General features: G+C 39.0%; 1 protein-coding gene across 3 annotated transcripts in view; it reads right to left on the bottom strand.

The window, feature by feature from the left end:
- Positions 1-719: 719 nt before the first annotated feature.
- Positions 720-13783, bottom strand: part of UBE2G1 (ubiquitin conjugating enzyme E2 G1) — a 28674-nt gene continuing 15610 nt past the window's right edge. Inside the window, exons 3-7 of one of the 3 annotated variants that reach the window (XR_012634823.1) lie at positions 11046-11143; positions 9797-9975; positions 6056-6179; positions 4055-4090; positions 720-3936 (exon numbers count right to left, since the gene is read on the bottom strand). Coding sequence is in view for 2 of the 3 variants with exons in the window: in XM_074922691.1 (XP_074778792.1) it covers positions 6093-6179; positions 9797-9975; positions 11046-11143 (364 nt within the window). In the remaining variant the exon portion in view is untranslated. The remainder of the gene's footprint in view (positions 3937-4054; positions 4091-6055; positions 6180-9796; positions 9976-11045; positions 11144-13783) is intronic. The other 2 variants (XM_074922691.1, XM_074922692.1) reach the window with 2 other exon arrangements.

Genomic DNA, 13783 nt, shown 5'->3' on the forward strand with positions numbered 1-13783 from the left:
CTGTTGTTTGCTTTAAAGAGCAAATTTCAAATAAATGTTTGAGCACATTATGCACAGTATTGTTCCACAGGTGTAATTTTCTCCTGACTCCACCACAAGTGATCCTTGAAAAGCTGCTCTGCTTTACCTTAGTTCTCTGTGCCTGTCGGATAAAACAGCAAAACCAGAACTAGGCCTAGACCTAGGGCAGCCAGATTGTAGATTCTACAAATACCATGAAACCGGATCCATCTCATTTTTCACAGCTCAATGACAAATGTGCATGACTTTGCTACACAGCTAACTTACACAACTGCTTTATGGGTGCTATTGATCATCTTGAGTAACTGCGAGGAAAGTTATTACTGCCTGATCAGATTTAGTCTTAGTTGAATTTCTGAGTAACAACAGAGATCTGATTTCAAATTACTGCTATGTTTTGCATCTGGGGAATCAGCAATGCCATCTTCTGTTGAGGATTTGCCTGGGCAGGAAGCCGTCTTATTACAGCCTCTCTTTAAAATCCAAGCACCTTCTGGTTTGGGTTGAAATCACTTGTTTGCGTTTCTGCAGATACGCAGAAATTGTAAGACTTGAGGTGCTCCTCTGTTTGCACTGTGATGGCACCGCACCAAGAGCAGTGCACCAGATGGTACAGACGCAATAAAAGTCCACCTTCCACTGGCCTACCGAAAAAAACAAAATACACTTATAATCACTTCAGAATTAATGTTCTCCATTTATTGATTGTCTAGTTTCAATAAGCATTTTCTAGGCATCACAGCAGGAAAGAATTTTAGCATGACAGCTGAACAGCCCTTCTGATTACAGAGATCTCTGATGCATAAGGGGCAGCATGGAGAAATAGAAAGAAGGGATCAGGATGGACATACTATTTTGATATTTACTAAAATTTCATGCTTTTCTTTTCCTTTTCCCCCAGTGATGCAGTGTTATCTGGAAAACAGGCCACCTGGTGTTGGGGGAAAACAACAGCACAAAAACTCAGCCATAATTACAAGCCTCCAGAGAACTAGAAAAAGTGTAATCCAATATGCTGACAGCCTACATAAACTCAACTAGATACAAGATTGTGGTACGAGTGAAATGAGTAAGAATGCTGGTTTACTTGATTGTTCAACTAGTATTCTACTACTATTTGTATGTACTACATCTCTCCAATGGTGTTCCTACCTTGAGGCTAAACAGAAATTTCTGGCCACGTTGTAGCCATCACAGGCAGATCCCTTTCATGTGTGGGGCAAGAACAAACAAAAAGGCAACTGTGATCACAGAAAAGTGGGCCACTTCTGTGCCTGCCAGAGACTTTCTACAACCTGGATGTTTGACACCACACCCTCAGCTGCCTCCTTCATGGAGCACTGGGCATTAGCCATACCTGCAGCCTGTACGTCTTAACAGTATCCCACAATAACATTCCTTCTTTTGGAATATCTGGGTCAAGAGGGATCACAAACCATCTCAGTAAGCCAAACTGAAGTGGGTTTATATCTGAATAGCTACAGAGAGAGGAACCGTCATTGCTGTAGAATTAACAGTTCTTCCATCCCACTGAAGCAAGACTAATGTTTCCAGGCCTGCCCCTTAAAGAACAAGAAAGCAGCTCTTCTAGAGAACAAATGAGAAAACAATATAAAGCTTTAAACTACTTTGTGAAGTTTACAGATGAGTCAGTTGTGAACTGTACCTGTTACTCAGGAAGGCAAAACAAAACACTGTTGAACTTGCTAAAAGCAGCAAGTACCATTATCCTGAATTGCTGCCAGCTCTTTAGATACACTGTGGAAAGGGAAGGGCAGCCCCTCAGGGAAGAAGGGCATTGCTACCTTTAGGAAGAGTAGCTTCTTCCCAATGTTGGGGGTTTTTTTATGGAAAGAAGGGCACCATGCCACTGAAATTTTTCAAATAAAGGGTGGCCATCTGGTGGGCAAGAAACCACCTCCCAAGCACTTTCAGGCAAGCACTCAAATGGGAACTAAAATCAGCTATTGTGTCTGGGCACTAACAGCTCTGAAGTACTGTGCACATCTGCCAGCCTACATGAGCAGCCTAGCCAATTAAAAACAAATTTAACTAAAGATTTCTCAAAATAATTAGTTACCAAATATGTAAATGTCGACATTAAGCACATATATATATGTTTATCTGAACCACCTGTAGGAGGAAGGAATACCCTTATTTGTAAGTCATCTTACACTTACTAAACAGCTTTTTTGTCCCAGATGGCTGTCTTGCCACTAATAGCTGTCACCTCCTTCCACCCAGCCCACCCCAGAAGAAACCTGTAATAGATTCCTTCTAATATATGCACATTGCACAGCAACCTGAAATGAAGTCAAGCCAGCCAGCAAATTAGTACTGAAGGCTTCTTACAGGATGACTCCTTAACAGTGGAACTCTCAATTTATTAGTGGGTTACACTGCGGTAAACCTGTGACAGAGCAGAGAACAGTCAAGTAGCTGCAAGTTCCTCTATAAAGCTTCAGTGGTAGAAAGGTATTTCAGGTAGGCTTGGAAAACTCTTGCTACCAGATACTCTGAGATAAGTATTTGCTCACTGGAGGGCCAAAGATGGTTACAATAGGAAGAACGGTGTGTGTTTTGTTTGCTTTTTAATCATTTCAAGATGAAATACAGTATGACAAATTCAACAAAAGTTTGCCGATGTTGTTGAAGATTTTTAGGTAAGTTGTGCTCCAACTGCAGTTACCCTTCCTCTTCAGATACTCAAGACAGCCAGTTTGACACATTATTATTGGAAAAAATTATATTTTGGAAGAACTCACTACAGAAGGTGACAGAATTCCAAAAATCAAATTACATGAAAATATACATCGCAATTTTCTTTGTACATTAGGTGAGGAAAACTCTGAAGTAGAAGGCAAAGAGTATGAAGGGCCACAGAAAAGAGAAAAGGAGGGAAACTATTTTTGATACCAAACCCAGAAGTTAGTCATTTGAAAGCCTACAGATGTGCATGCTTTAACTCAACCTTGAGAAAAAACAAACAAGCCTCCCCCACACACACCCCACCCCACAAACAGGCAATGAAAAAGGCAAAAAAAAAAATTCACCCATAAAAACAGCTCATTCCTATCTTGGACTAACTTAGTCAACTGAACTTCCAAATGAAAGCGCTCAAGTCCCTTGGAAGTTAAAAATCCAGCAGGCTGCTCAAGGGTGCTCCATGGCCAGTTTTATTGCTATACCCAATTCAAGAAGTGTGTGCAATTGGGTTTAAGAAAGGGGTGGGGGGAAAAAAAAGCACCTTTGAGTCGACAAAGGTCATTACAAAACAAGACACAAATAATTGGTATCAAATCCTTTCAGGGTTTAGTTAGGAAAAATTTAAGTTCTGATGGGGGGAAATAAAAGGGAGCACATTTCCAAAAAAACAAAAAAAGAGATACTAAACTTCAATAAGCAAGATATTTTAATTAAGCCTCAGTGGGTCAAAGGAAAATTAAAGGGGGGGGGGGAAACAACTTTATCCTGGTTGGTTTTCGTTTGACATGCTTCACAAGTTGTTGTTGTTTTGTTTTGTTTGTTTTTTTAGCTGCTAGGAAACAATGAACAGGGAGAGAAAAACCTGCTAAAATCTTTAGAATTTACACAATTCTATTCCTAACTACAGACAGCATTATTTGGTACAATGTGTAATTGTGGATGTACATGAACAGTATATATATTATCCGGATCATGTTGTGCTATGTACACATCTTTACAATTCTTCCTGAAGGTTAAAGCAGTTCATTAGATTTCAAAATGTGTAATCATCGTGTGTTGGCACTTGTTAGGCTCTTGTCAGCATTGATAACTGGCATGTTTTATTGCAGCCCAGTTCCAGCCAGTTTGCCAACTTGTAACAACAGAAGTCCAGCAATAGGTGGGTAGAGTGCAGGAAAAAAAACAGTGCCATGTTTCTCAATTGGAGACCTACGAAGAAATCACAGGTATTAAAATAAAACCCCTCATCATCAATTATTTTAAAGATGTTAAATAGTGTTTCAGGCTCAAGCAAGATAATCAGTACTTGTTCAAGAACTTTACATACCTCTAAACAGAAGATGCATAAATCCCAAATCATCACCTGAGAAAGACTCGAGTTAGTTCAGCATACTGTGTATCCAAGCTCAACTATCAGACTTTCAGGCTCCCGTTACTCATGTTGCTTGTCAAGTGCATAGTGTACAGACGTTTGATTATTCACACATAGGGCTAAACACTTGTAAATTTATCACTGAAACTTCCATGAATCACTTACTGTGAATGATGGATGCTGCTTCAACAGCAAAGTGCAGCACAAAATGGCACAGCAGTGCTTCATTAAGCAGTAACACCACAGCTACCAAGTCAGAGTGTGCTTGTTTGAAACCAGCTATATGGCCCCTTCTCATCCAATTCATTGCCCATCACTTACTTAGGAGGAGTCACCAGGACTTAGAAAAGCTTTCGCCTTCCAAAAAAAGCAACACAGCCAATTACTTAAATATTTGTCATGAGCATTGTTTCACTATGGCCAAGTTTAACATGGCAACAGAGCAGAGGTTAGTTAAGGATACTCTGGAGTGTTACAGTTACTCCCTTTCTCTAAGACAGAAAGAGCTGTCAGCTGCATTACAATTCTTACGCTCTAGTTATAGGCAGTTGTACAAGACATTCAGTTCCTTTGCTTAGTCTTTTGATCAATATTAAGCATTTTTCATGCTTCCTCTCTACTGGAGAAATTTCCATTCAATCACAGCATTTCTGCAGAGAAGAGATACTGCAGTACTAGTTTGTCACAGATGGAGCCTTCCCCCACCCCCCAACCCCCACAATTCTTACAAAAGTATAAGAAAGGAAGTATCTCCTGTACAACCTCAGTGAAGAAAAACCCAGGAGCTGTTCTAGTTGTTCAGACAGTACAGCCCCTTTAAACTACATACAGTGCCATTTCTCCCTCCCCCACCCAAGTGTTGTATGCTGAAGCTAACTAGTACATATGGGGTTTGGGCTTCTCCAGCCAAATGGGTCAGAGTAGTTCATCTGCCAAACCAACCATTACAAAAGGCAGTTCAACACGAAGGTCTGTTTTGCTTCAAAAAGAATTAGTGGAAAATTATTAGCTAGTTGAGGAAATTTTCCCTTGGCATACCAAGATAAAGTGACCAAAGGCCGGGTATTTAAGGGTGACATTTTAATACAGTTTTCTACAAGAACTTACTGTAAAAAAAAAAAAGTCCCATTAAAACTAGGATGGGGTTGTTCAAATTAGAGTAAGCATCTTGAGTCAGAAACTCATTTTTAACAGGGTGGCATGAAGTACAAATATCATGTCACCTACTCTCAGGTTAAAACTTCTCCATGCTCTTCAGCTTCCAAACAGAATACAGCTGTTATTCTGAGGCTATTCCCAAGTCACCTTCAGTAAGTAAGTTTTTTGAGCTGCTGAAGAGAATACCACCTTTCTTGATATTATTGATGGGCAATATCTCAATTTGATCCTTTCTGATATGCTAACAGACTTTCTATTAAAATTCCCATAGATACCCCTGAAGCAATCCTTCGTGAATGGTTCCTGACAAACTCACTGAAGTCTTAGTTAAAGCCTACATGCAACATGCCACCAACATCTGCAAGATAAACACATATATATGTATGTATGAACTTGAGATAGCAAGGCAGGATGCTTTTAAGAATTCAAACAAGCGTTCTTCACAATAATGAACAGAAAGAATGAGTACTCCTCCCTTCTATTATAGCTCTAGTAACCCCTAAGCACTATTAATAAAGCAGGATGAATATCGATAAAGAGAATTTCAACTCCTGAACAGCAAAAATGCAAGAGTACTAGAGAAGTTCCCCAGTCATGGCAGAAAGGGCTGTTACTGCTCTTGAAAATTCTTTTAGTCTTTAGTATCACATACAGCCAAAGGACTCCACTAAGATCATGCAGCTGAGAAGAAAGATTTAGGTTTTTTGCTTCTGAGGAAAAAAAAAAAATAAATCCAGCAACACTTAGGCAGGAAATCCTCAACTCAGGTAACTGACTTGTCTTTAGAAGGATACTTACCCTGAAAAAAGTGAAGCTACTAGCTGCTGAATAAGTGTCACTCAAAAGCAGTTTCTTGGCTTTTTCTTACACAGCGGGCAACTTTTCTTTTAAATTCTCCATTTCTGTCTTCTCTCCATTCTTTCTGTAATTGAATAGACAGCTTTCAGATGTCAGTCCTATAACAATGTACAAGTTCTAGGAAGACTCTTGGTGTTTATGTTTTCAGACATTAGCCATCTAGTCAACACCTAAAATTGCTTCTAATCACTGAGCTAGTCACTGAAAACCTGTGACGTTCAGGACTTTTGAAAGCTTGCTCTGAGTTTCTATGCAAGCTGCTCACAAGACAGTGAGGACACAGCCCTTCCCCTTGGATTTTAGGCATTGTCCAAGAATAACCTGGTGGCTACCAATATTTCACAATGTCTAGCCTGATATCTATTTACTTCAGCCTGCAAAGTTGCAGCAAACTCAAACTATAGACCAAAACTACTGTTACGGGTTAGTGAAAATGTCTTTAACTGCAATGATGAAAAAATGTACACAGCTACTATGGAGCCAGCACTTATTCTGAGATTTTTTTAGGACAGTTTCAACTCAATCTAGCCAGGACACTCTAAGATAGAAATACAGAAGTAATGGTATTCAGAAGAGACACAGCAGTGTCCTTAGGGAAAAAACCATCTCCTATTAGATATGGCTGCAAGATATTGGCTCCATGAGAAAGACCTTAACAGAATACTCAGCATGAATACTATGGGGACAGTCTCTATGACAGGTATGTGATTTCAGAAGTGCATAGATGAAGAACAAAGATAAAGATGAACAGGAAGATAGGCAAGAGGTAAGTCCAAACTTGGAGGTGTGCACACCGTGGTATCACAAAAGCCCACAGGAAAAAGTGCAGCCAGTTTTGTTTTCTGTGCCAGCCTCGTGATGAGCTCAGATGAAAACACAGGAGCATCACATGATCTGACCAAGGTTGACATGTTGGGTACTGCCTTACACTTAGGCAAGAAGTGGTGGGAAAATATGAAGGATGCCTTGTTTTATGAAATAAGTTCTACAGTTCTTCGGTTTTGATATAAGCAATATATTCTTACTGCAGGGGTGAGGAAGCAACCTAGCACACACCACCTTCTCACCCTCTACTTGGACTGAAGTTTGTAGCACACAAGTGAGAAAAAGTTAGGGTAACTGGCATATCCTAACATTCACCACCTCCAAGCTCACCTAGCCAGTTACCATCCTGGAGAGCCCAGCATGTCTTATCTTTCCACTGAAAGCACAAATATGGCTACTAATTAATTTGTTCTTTTTCAGCAATTAACACAGCAAGCATTCGGTTCCTTGGATTGGGATATAGGACATCTTATACAAAATGGCTTAAGCAAGTGTTCAGAATTGAATATCAAGCAAAGTTTCCAATTCGACAGCAATTTCTCCAAAACTCTCATCTAGGGTCATTAACTGTTCCATTTGCTTCTCACAATATCTGTTCAGACTCCTGCCCCTCATTTTAATCCCAGTCCAAGAGATAGTACTCCAACATTTTTCCAGGATGCAGGTATATGTCCTGCTCCTATAACACTGTGACCTGCCTGTAACACCTTATTCTATAGACTCAATTAAAACTAGAAATTAATGAAAGCAGACAAAGAATATTTTAGTAACTGCCAAATACTGTTGCTGCAGTAAACTTGTACTTAGTAAACTAAGTAGAAGACACACTGATAGCAGCTCAGAATAAAGCACATGAGCTGCTGATTCTTCATTACCCTGATGAGTATGTTCTGGTTAATATGAATAGGATGCAATCTACAACCCAGCAGGAGATGCAAAGCTGCTCAAGCAGCACATTGAGTTTAAAAGTTACTTGAAACATCTAATACCGCAGTCAGAAAAATAGTTCCTAGCATCCAAAGTGATGCCTCAGTACTGCCTTCACAGTCAGATTTGGATTTAAGTTTTTGTTCTTTAAAGTTGGGCTAGAAAATGCTATATTTCCTTAAGACATTTTCAAACTTTACCCTAAGGTTTAGGTAAACAAATTCATAGTTTTCTAACATCTCTCTCTGAGGAAAAGAGAGGGGAAAAATAAAAATCAGTCCTGAAGTAGCTGGCAGAGAGTGGGGCACAATACAGAAAGATTAAAAAGCCTGTGATGTTAGGAAGGTGACAAGCATAGCTAAAAGTATAAGCTTTCCCCAGTGTTAGGTCAGCTACATTCAACATACATGAGTTTGTAAACTGAGGAATTCTAATTGTACTTTTAGCATTTCATTAATAACTTGCTCCTTCTAGTGCTCTCAGGTTTGCCAGCAGAAAATGTCCACGTGTCCTGGGTATCTGATTCCACCAGTAACATGACAAAAAAATGGGGGGTCCAACACTCAAAAGAATGTTGAAGGAGGGAATTCTTCACAACTTTTTGTGTGTGTTTGTTTTAATTCCCGTTAAGTTTATTCCACATGAGACTATTCCCATGATAATTTTTTCAGCAGAGCTCAACCACCTTTGGAAACATTAGCAGCACAGTAGATCAAAGGCTTCAGGAAACTGAAGCCCCACCCACTTTGGAGAAGTATAGTTAGCTTGACAGAGCTGGGCCACATTCCTCTAGAAAACTTTGCATCTTTTGATTGCCATCTCCCCTTTCCTCATTCCCCCAGTTAAAAGACCCAGAACTTCTCTTTTGTGAGAGGACAGCACATATTAGTCACTGCGGAACTGCAATTCAAGAGTAATTCAAAGTAAAGTATGTTGGCGTATCTCAGATGAATGGGGCCTGAAGTCTGTTCCCCTACTCACCCAAGAACTGAGAATTTTTTCCCTCCCCACCACAAATAGTTATTAATCTAACTGCTATTCTGCTATAAATGCAGCTCTTCTAGAGAGCTGATAGCTGTGTTTATACACCCACGCAGAACAGGCCATGCTCCAGAAACACTATGCTGCATGAAACATTTGCATCTCACTTATGACAGAACCCTTACTGCAGATTCACCCTGGTCTTCAACTACAAGCCAGATCATTCTTCCCCATTTCCTCAGCCATTCCAATCTGGGACAACTTCCAGAGCTGAAGGTCAGATGCCCAGTGAAGACTTCAAGTATGTGCTCAAAACACAGACCTACACAGTCAAACCTGCTTTAATCCATGACTCAGGAAAGCTGCTGCAGAGAGATGTATGCAGAAAGTCTCACCATAATTATACTGAGGGACCCCACAATTTCTCCTTCCATTCAAATCAATAAATCTGTTAACGGGTTATGTAATTTCCAAAACAAAAATTTTGGTTCATTATACTAACATACTAGGAACTAAAGGTTCCAAAATATGTTAACTTCCACAGATGAACTTAATGGCAGTTGTGACCACTATGTGCATATAGCCACAGAAGATTTTACAGCCACCTTCCTTGAATTTTGCAAGACTAAAGGAGCTGAAGTTTATCCATTAAGTATCTTTGTGCACAAGTTATTTACTATAAATAAATGCGTTATTGCATAGCAGAAATTAAACCACTGCCTATGAAATCTGACAGCACCTTTGCAATCTGTAAGAAATTCCCCAGGGCTAACTAGTAATTCTGTTTCACAACATGACTGCTTTTCCCAACAAAAAGGTAGACTTAGCCTGCGATATAAAAAGTTCTTCCACAAGTTACTGTACTGTTTGTCAAACTAGAAGCAAACTCCATTGCAAGTTTAGGTTTCTACACTGAAAACAATTGGCAGACCAAGAAAAAAATCTTACCGCTGCATCAACATTAGCAGGAGAATCACCATTGGGATCTGCCAGCATAGAAATAACACTAATCATTATAGTTTCCACTGTGTGAATGGGAAGCCAGCGTTCCTCAGGTTTTTCATAGCCATATTTGTCTTCTCCAGGCTCATGAAGAATTGAAATGCAGACATCGCCATTCTTGTCAACTACAAAATAGAACAAGGCATATTTCAGTAATGAACAACACGCTGGCATTTCTTCAGGATAGTTATGGAACTGTTAATCTTCACTCCAGCTAGTATGAAAACACGCTAGTGAAGACACTTCATAAAAAAGTAATTAACTATTACAGAACACAATCTTTAATAAATGGGGTTTAGTGGAAGTCTGTTATTATGGTGGGACTTCTGGCAGAGAGGGCACATGGGGACGAAGAAATTCTAACATCACGCTGCAACTTTCAAGACTATTTAGATAGGCTTCCACTAAAGCTTTTTCTGTTAAGTTCAGCAAACTAGAGAGTGACTTTTTTTCCACAGCAACAGCATCAGCTGGATGTTACTGCAATGTATTGGAATATGATTTAAGCTGCTGGAATTAGAAACTGCCTGACAAGTACTCTGATATTTCCAGAGCTGAAACCAACACAGCATCAAAATATTCACTCTGTCCCTTATGATGGGAGCACTCTGCTGGTCTCCTCCCAGCTTTCAACATCCACAACTTCAATAATGTCTTTAGAAACTGAAAAGCAGTAAAAACCTTCCTCCATTTTATTTTAACTTCTCATCTATATCCTTCAGTCCGTAAGTAAATGAAACATTATGAGGAGTCTTCTCTGGAGAGACTAAAAGATGCTGTTATTTCCTTCCATGCTTCACCAGAGAACAAACTTGGGCCTTCTGTACTGAACTACCACGTTAGTAATACTAAGATGAAACGTAACAAAAGGCAGCTATAGAAGTCAAGTTTCAACTCAGACCAGAATTTCACACTTCGGAAAAGAAAAAAAACAAAAACAAACCCACACACACCACCTGAACAGTTACCAAGAATAGTCACCAGCTACTTTCAGTAGCTTCTGAAAATACTTTAGGGGCAGTCTCTCAGAGCAGCACTATTAAAAACTCTGCCATGGTTATTACTTCTTTATGAAGTGAGGATGGCAAAGTAAATGCAGAGTTTCATATTTCTAACATGAACAGAAATGTAATTTGTCTTCATTGCATTTTAGTTCTTAATTGCAAAAAGAAATTGAAACTTTGACATTTCTTACCATTTGGATGCCAGATTTCTGTGATGAATTTCATTTTTGGCGGCCTCAGTGGATAGTCTTTTGGAAAAGTAAGATGAGCCTTGAAAACACCACCTTCACTGGGGAATCAAAAATATCTTAGTAGAGTTTCTTGTAAGCTTAAGATGAAGATTGGAACTTACTGATATATCAAAAGCTCTAAGTTTACCCCTCACACAGCTCAACGTGCTGTTGGTAATTAACAGTACCAACATTTCCATATGCAATGCAAAGAGTTTTTAGATTGAGAAGATCCTTTCACAAGATACTGCCAGTTCCCCAACACTATGTCTTTTTTAGAATTAGGATGATGTTCCAGAAGGGAAAAACCACACATACAAAATCAAAAAACTGCCAAGGAATTCACCATCTGAAATTACAACTTACATTCTTCCTCACAGTACATTTATTAACAGCAAAAAAAAATATTGCCAATAACTCCCCTTCTCAATTACAGCCCAGCAGATACCTGTTTATTTTATTCCTTTAGACACCTTACTCTTAATGTCTTGGTATCACTCTGCAGCAGTGAGCCTCAGTGAAATATTACAGAAAGCTTTATAGTTGTGTCTACAGCATTATTTTGTAAAAAGACTTCCAATATTACCTTTTGAACACTGAACTAAAGGGACTCAGACATGACAGTGAAGAGTTCTGCATTACAGTTACCCACTGAACTGGAAAACAGTAATAAACAAGAGACATCCAGTTTTTATGTGGAGTTACAGGCCCATATTTAATTAAGATAAGAGTTTGTGGGTGCATTGTGTTTTTTAATAGCTAGGTTTCAATACCCGGGAATAGTCCCTTTTGAAAAATGTGAAGGCCTATACTTAATGGAAAGCCTTACAGATGGAATACTTTGCTAATGAAAGTACTGTAATGTTTGCCCTGCTACTGTCATTCCTTGTAACTGAAGTTTGTGACAAAATTTGAAATTACAGAGGCAGACATTACAAAAACTGGAATATAGCCTCCAAAGAATGTGGCATGAGATGTGCAGTATGACAAGCTACTCCTCAGTAGCCACACAGACAAAAGAGTTGGTGTAAAGACAAAGCTGTGCAGTGCAGGTTTTTTTTTCATGTATTTGTAAAGGAGTAGGAACCAGTATCCAAACCCCACAGGCTACTAAGAAAACAACAACTTTTACAACCACTAACCAAATATGTGCAATTTTAGCAAGTGTCTCAAAAAAAAAAACCAACCCCAGACCCAAAAAGCACTAGATCTAAGTGAGTTAGCTCTTAAAATAAACCAGCTGAGGGAATCTGAACCCACAGCATTCATTTTCCACAAGTTTTAGAAAAGGCAGGCAGTTTCCAAGGAATCCTTGATCCTGGGAAAGGTAAGAATTCCAGAAACACTGGCTATTTTAACATCCATACTAGTCCAGACAAAGGAGAGTTACATTACATTTGTTGATAACCCCAAACCAGTTAAGTTCTTTCTTTCAAAGTGAGAAAGTTCTTCCTTCCCTTTTTAAAGAAGCAGATCCAAAAATCTATTAGGCTGTCCAGCATCTCCGGTTGCTCCTCATCAACTACATATAAATACAGCTCTTTTAATTGGATACACATTAGAAACTAGTTAATGAAATATAGTTGTCAATTAAGAGAGATCAGTGCCATTTTTAGCAATATTCCTGGTAAAGGGGTCTCTATCAGTATAGTCATGCACTGAGTCTGAAGTCTTTTTAGGTAAACTCAGAATAAATAAAGTGGGACCCAAAATGAAACTAAGTTTGAAAATTTTAAACTGCCTGGTTGAACTATTATGTTCTACTGCTGTCATAAAACAGACCAGGGAGGAAGGATTCAGTATATTACTACCCTAAAAAGCAGCAACTAGGGCCTGGAACAGAAGAGAGCTTATCTAAAAAGCCTCAATAAGAGCTTGTTGAAGTGGAAAAAAAATGCTATTGCAATTTTTAGCATCTAAGAAGAGGTTCAATTAGAAACATTATTTCTTTACTGACAGCATTTATAAAATGGCCATGAGAATATAACAGACCCACTACAAGACTGCTCAGAAGAGGTCAACAGAAGTTGGAGAATTCATCTTATGCAAGACTTGAGAATCACAATGTAGTGAGCTTGAGGAGAAGCAAAGCAATTCTATTACTGTGCTTAAGTACTTATTCAAAAGTCTGCAGACAGAGGTATACAACTTCATGTTGGAACTAAAATTGACCTCAAGTAAATGTCACTAGGTTTTTTGTATCAGTAATTTACCACTGGAACAGCTTAATGAAGGAGAACAGAGTTCATCTTCAAGAGCTACATTTTAAACTGACCTCTTCTGGGCATAGAACCTTTTCCCAGGAGCTACAGTAGATGATCATCTATAACCTCTATGAGAAAGAGAAACTGTTCTCTCAATTAGCCAGAGCTCTTTTTTTTGTTAAAAAAACCAAACACCAAACCAAAACCATCACACTGCATGTGCCAGAGTGTTTCAGATATATAGCAGTGCAAAAAGACAGCGAACTTGACATCCAAAAAAATGTTACTGTATGAATTGCGTAGTTGTGTGTTCAAATGTCAATTAAAAGAACCCAGTCCTTAACATAAAGATACAAGCTTTTTGAAGCCCACTGTGCAAGGTTTGCCAACAATTCCCATTTGATCAACACTGAAATACTCTAGGTCACACCATCTCGAACTGACAGAACTTGAGGCTAATTCTATGGTCTGCTGCAGTTTCTCCAGCTGCATCCC

This window comes from Athene noctua, chromosome 19 (assembly GCF_965140245.1).
Source record: "Athene noctua chromosome 19, bAthNoc1.hap1.1, whole genome shotgun sequence".
NCBI lineage: Eukaryota > Metazoa > Chordata > Aves > Strigiformes > Strigidae > Athene > Athene noctua.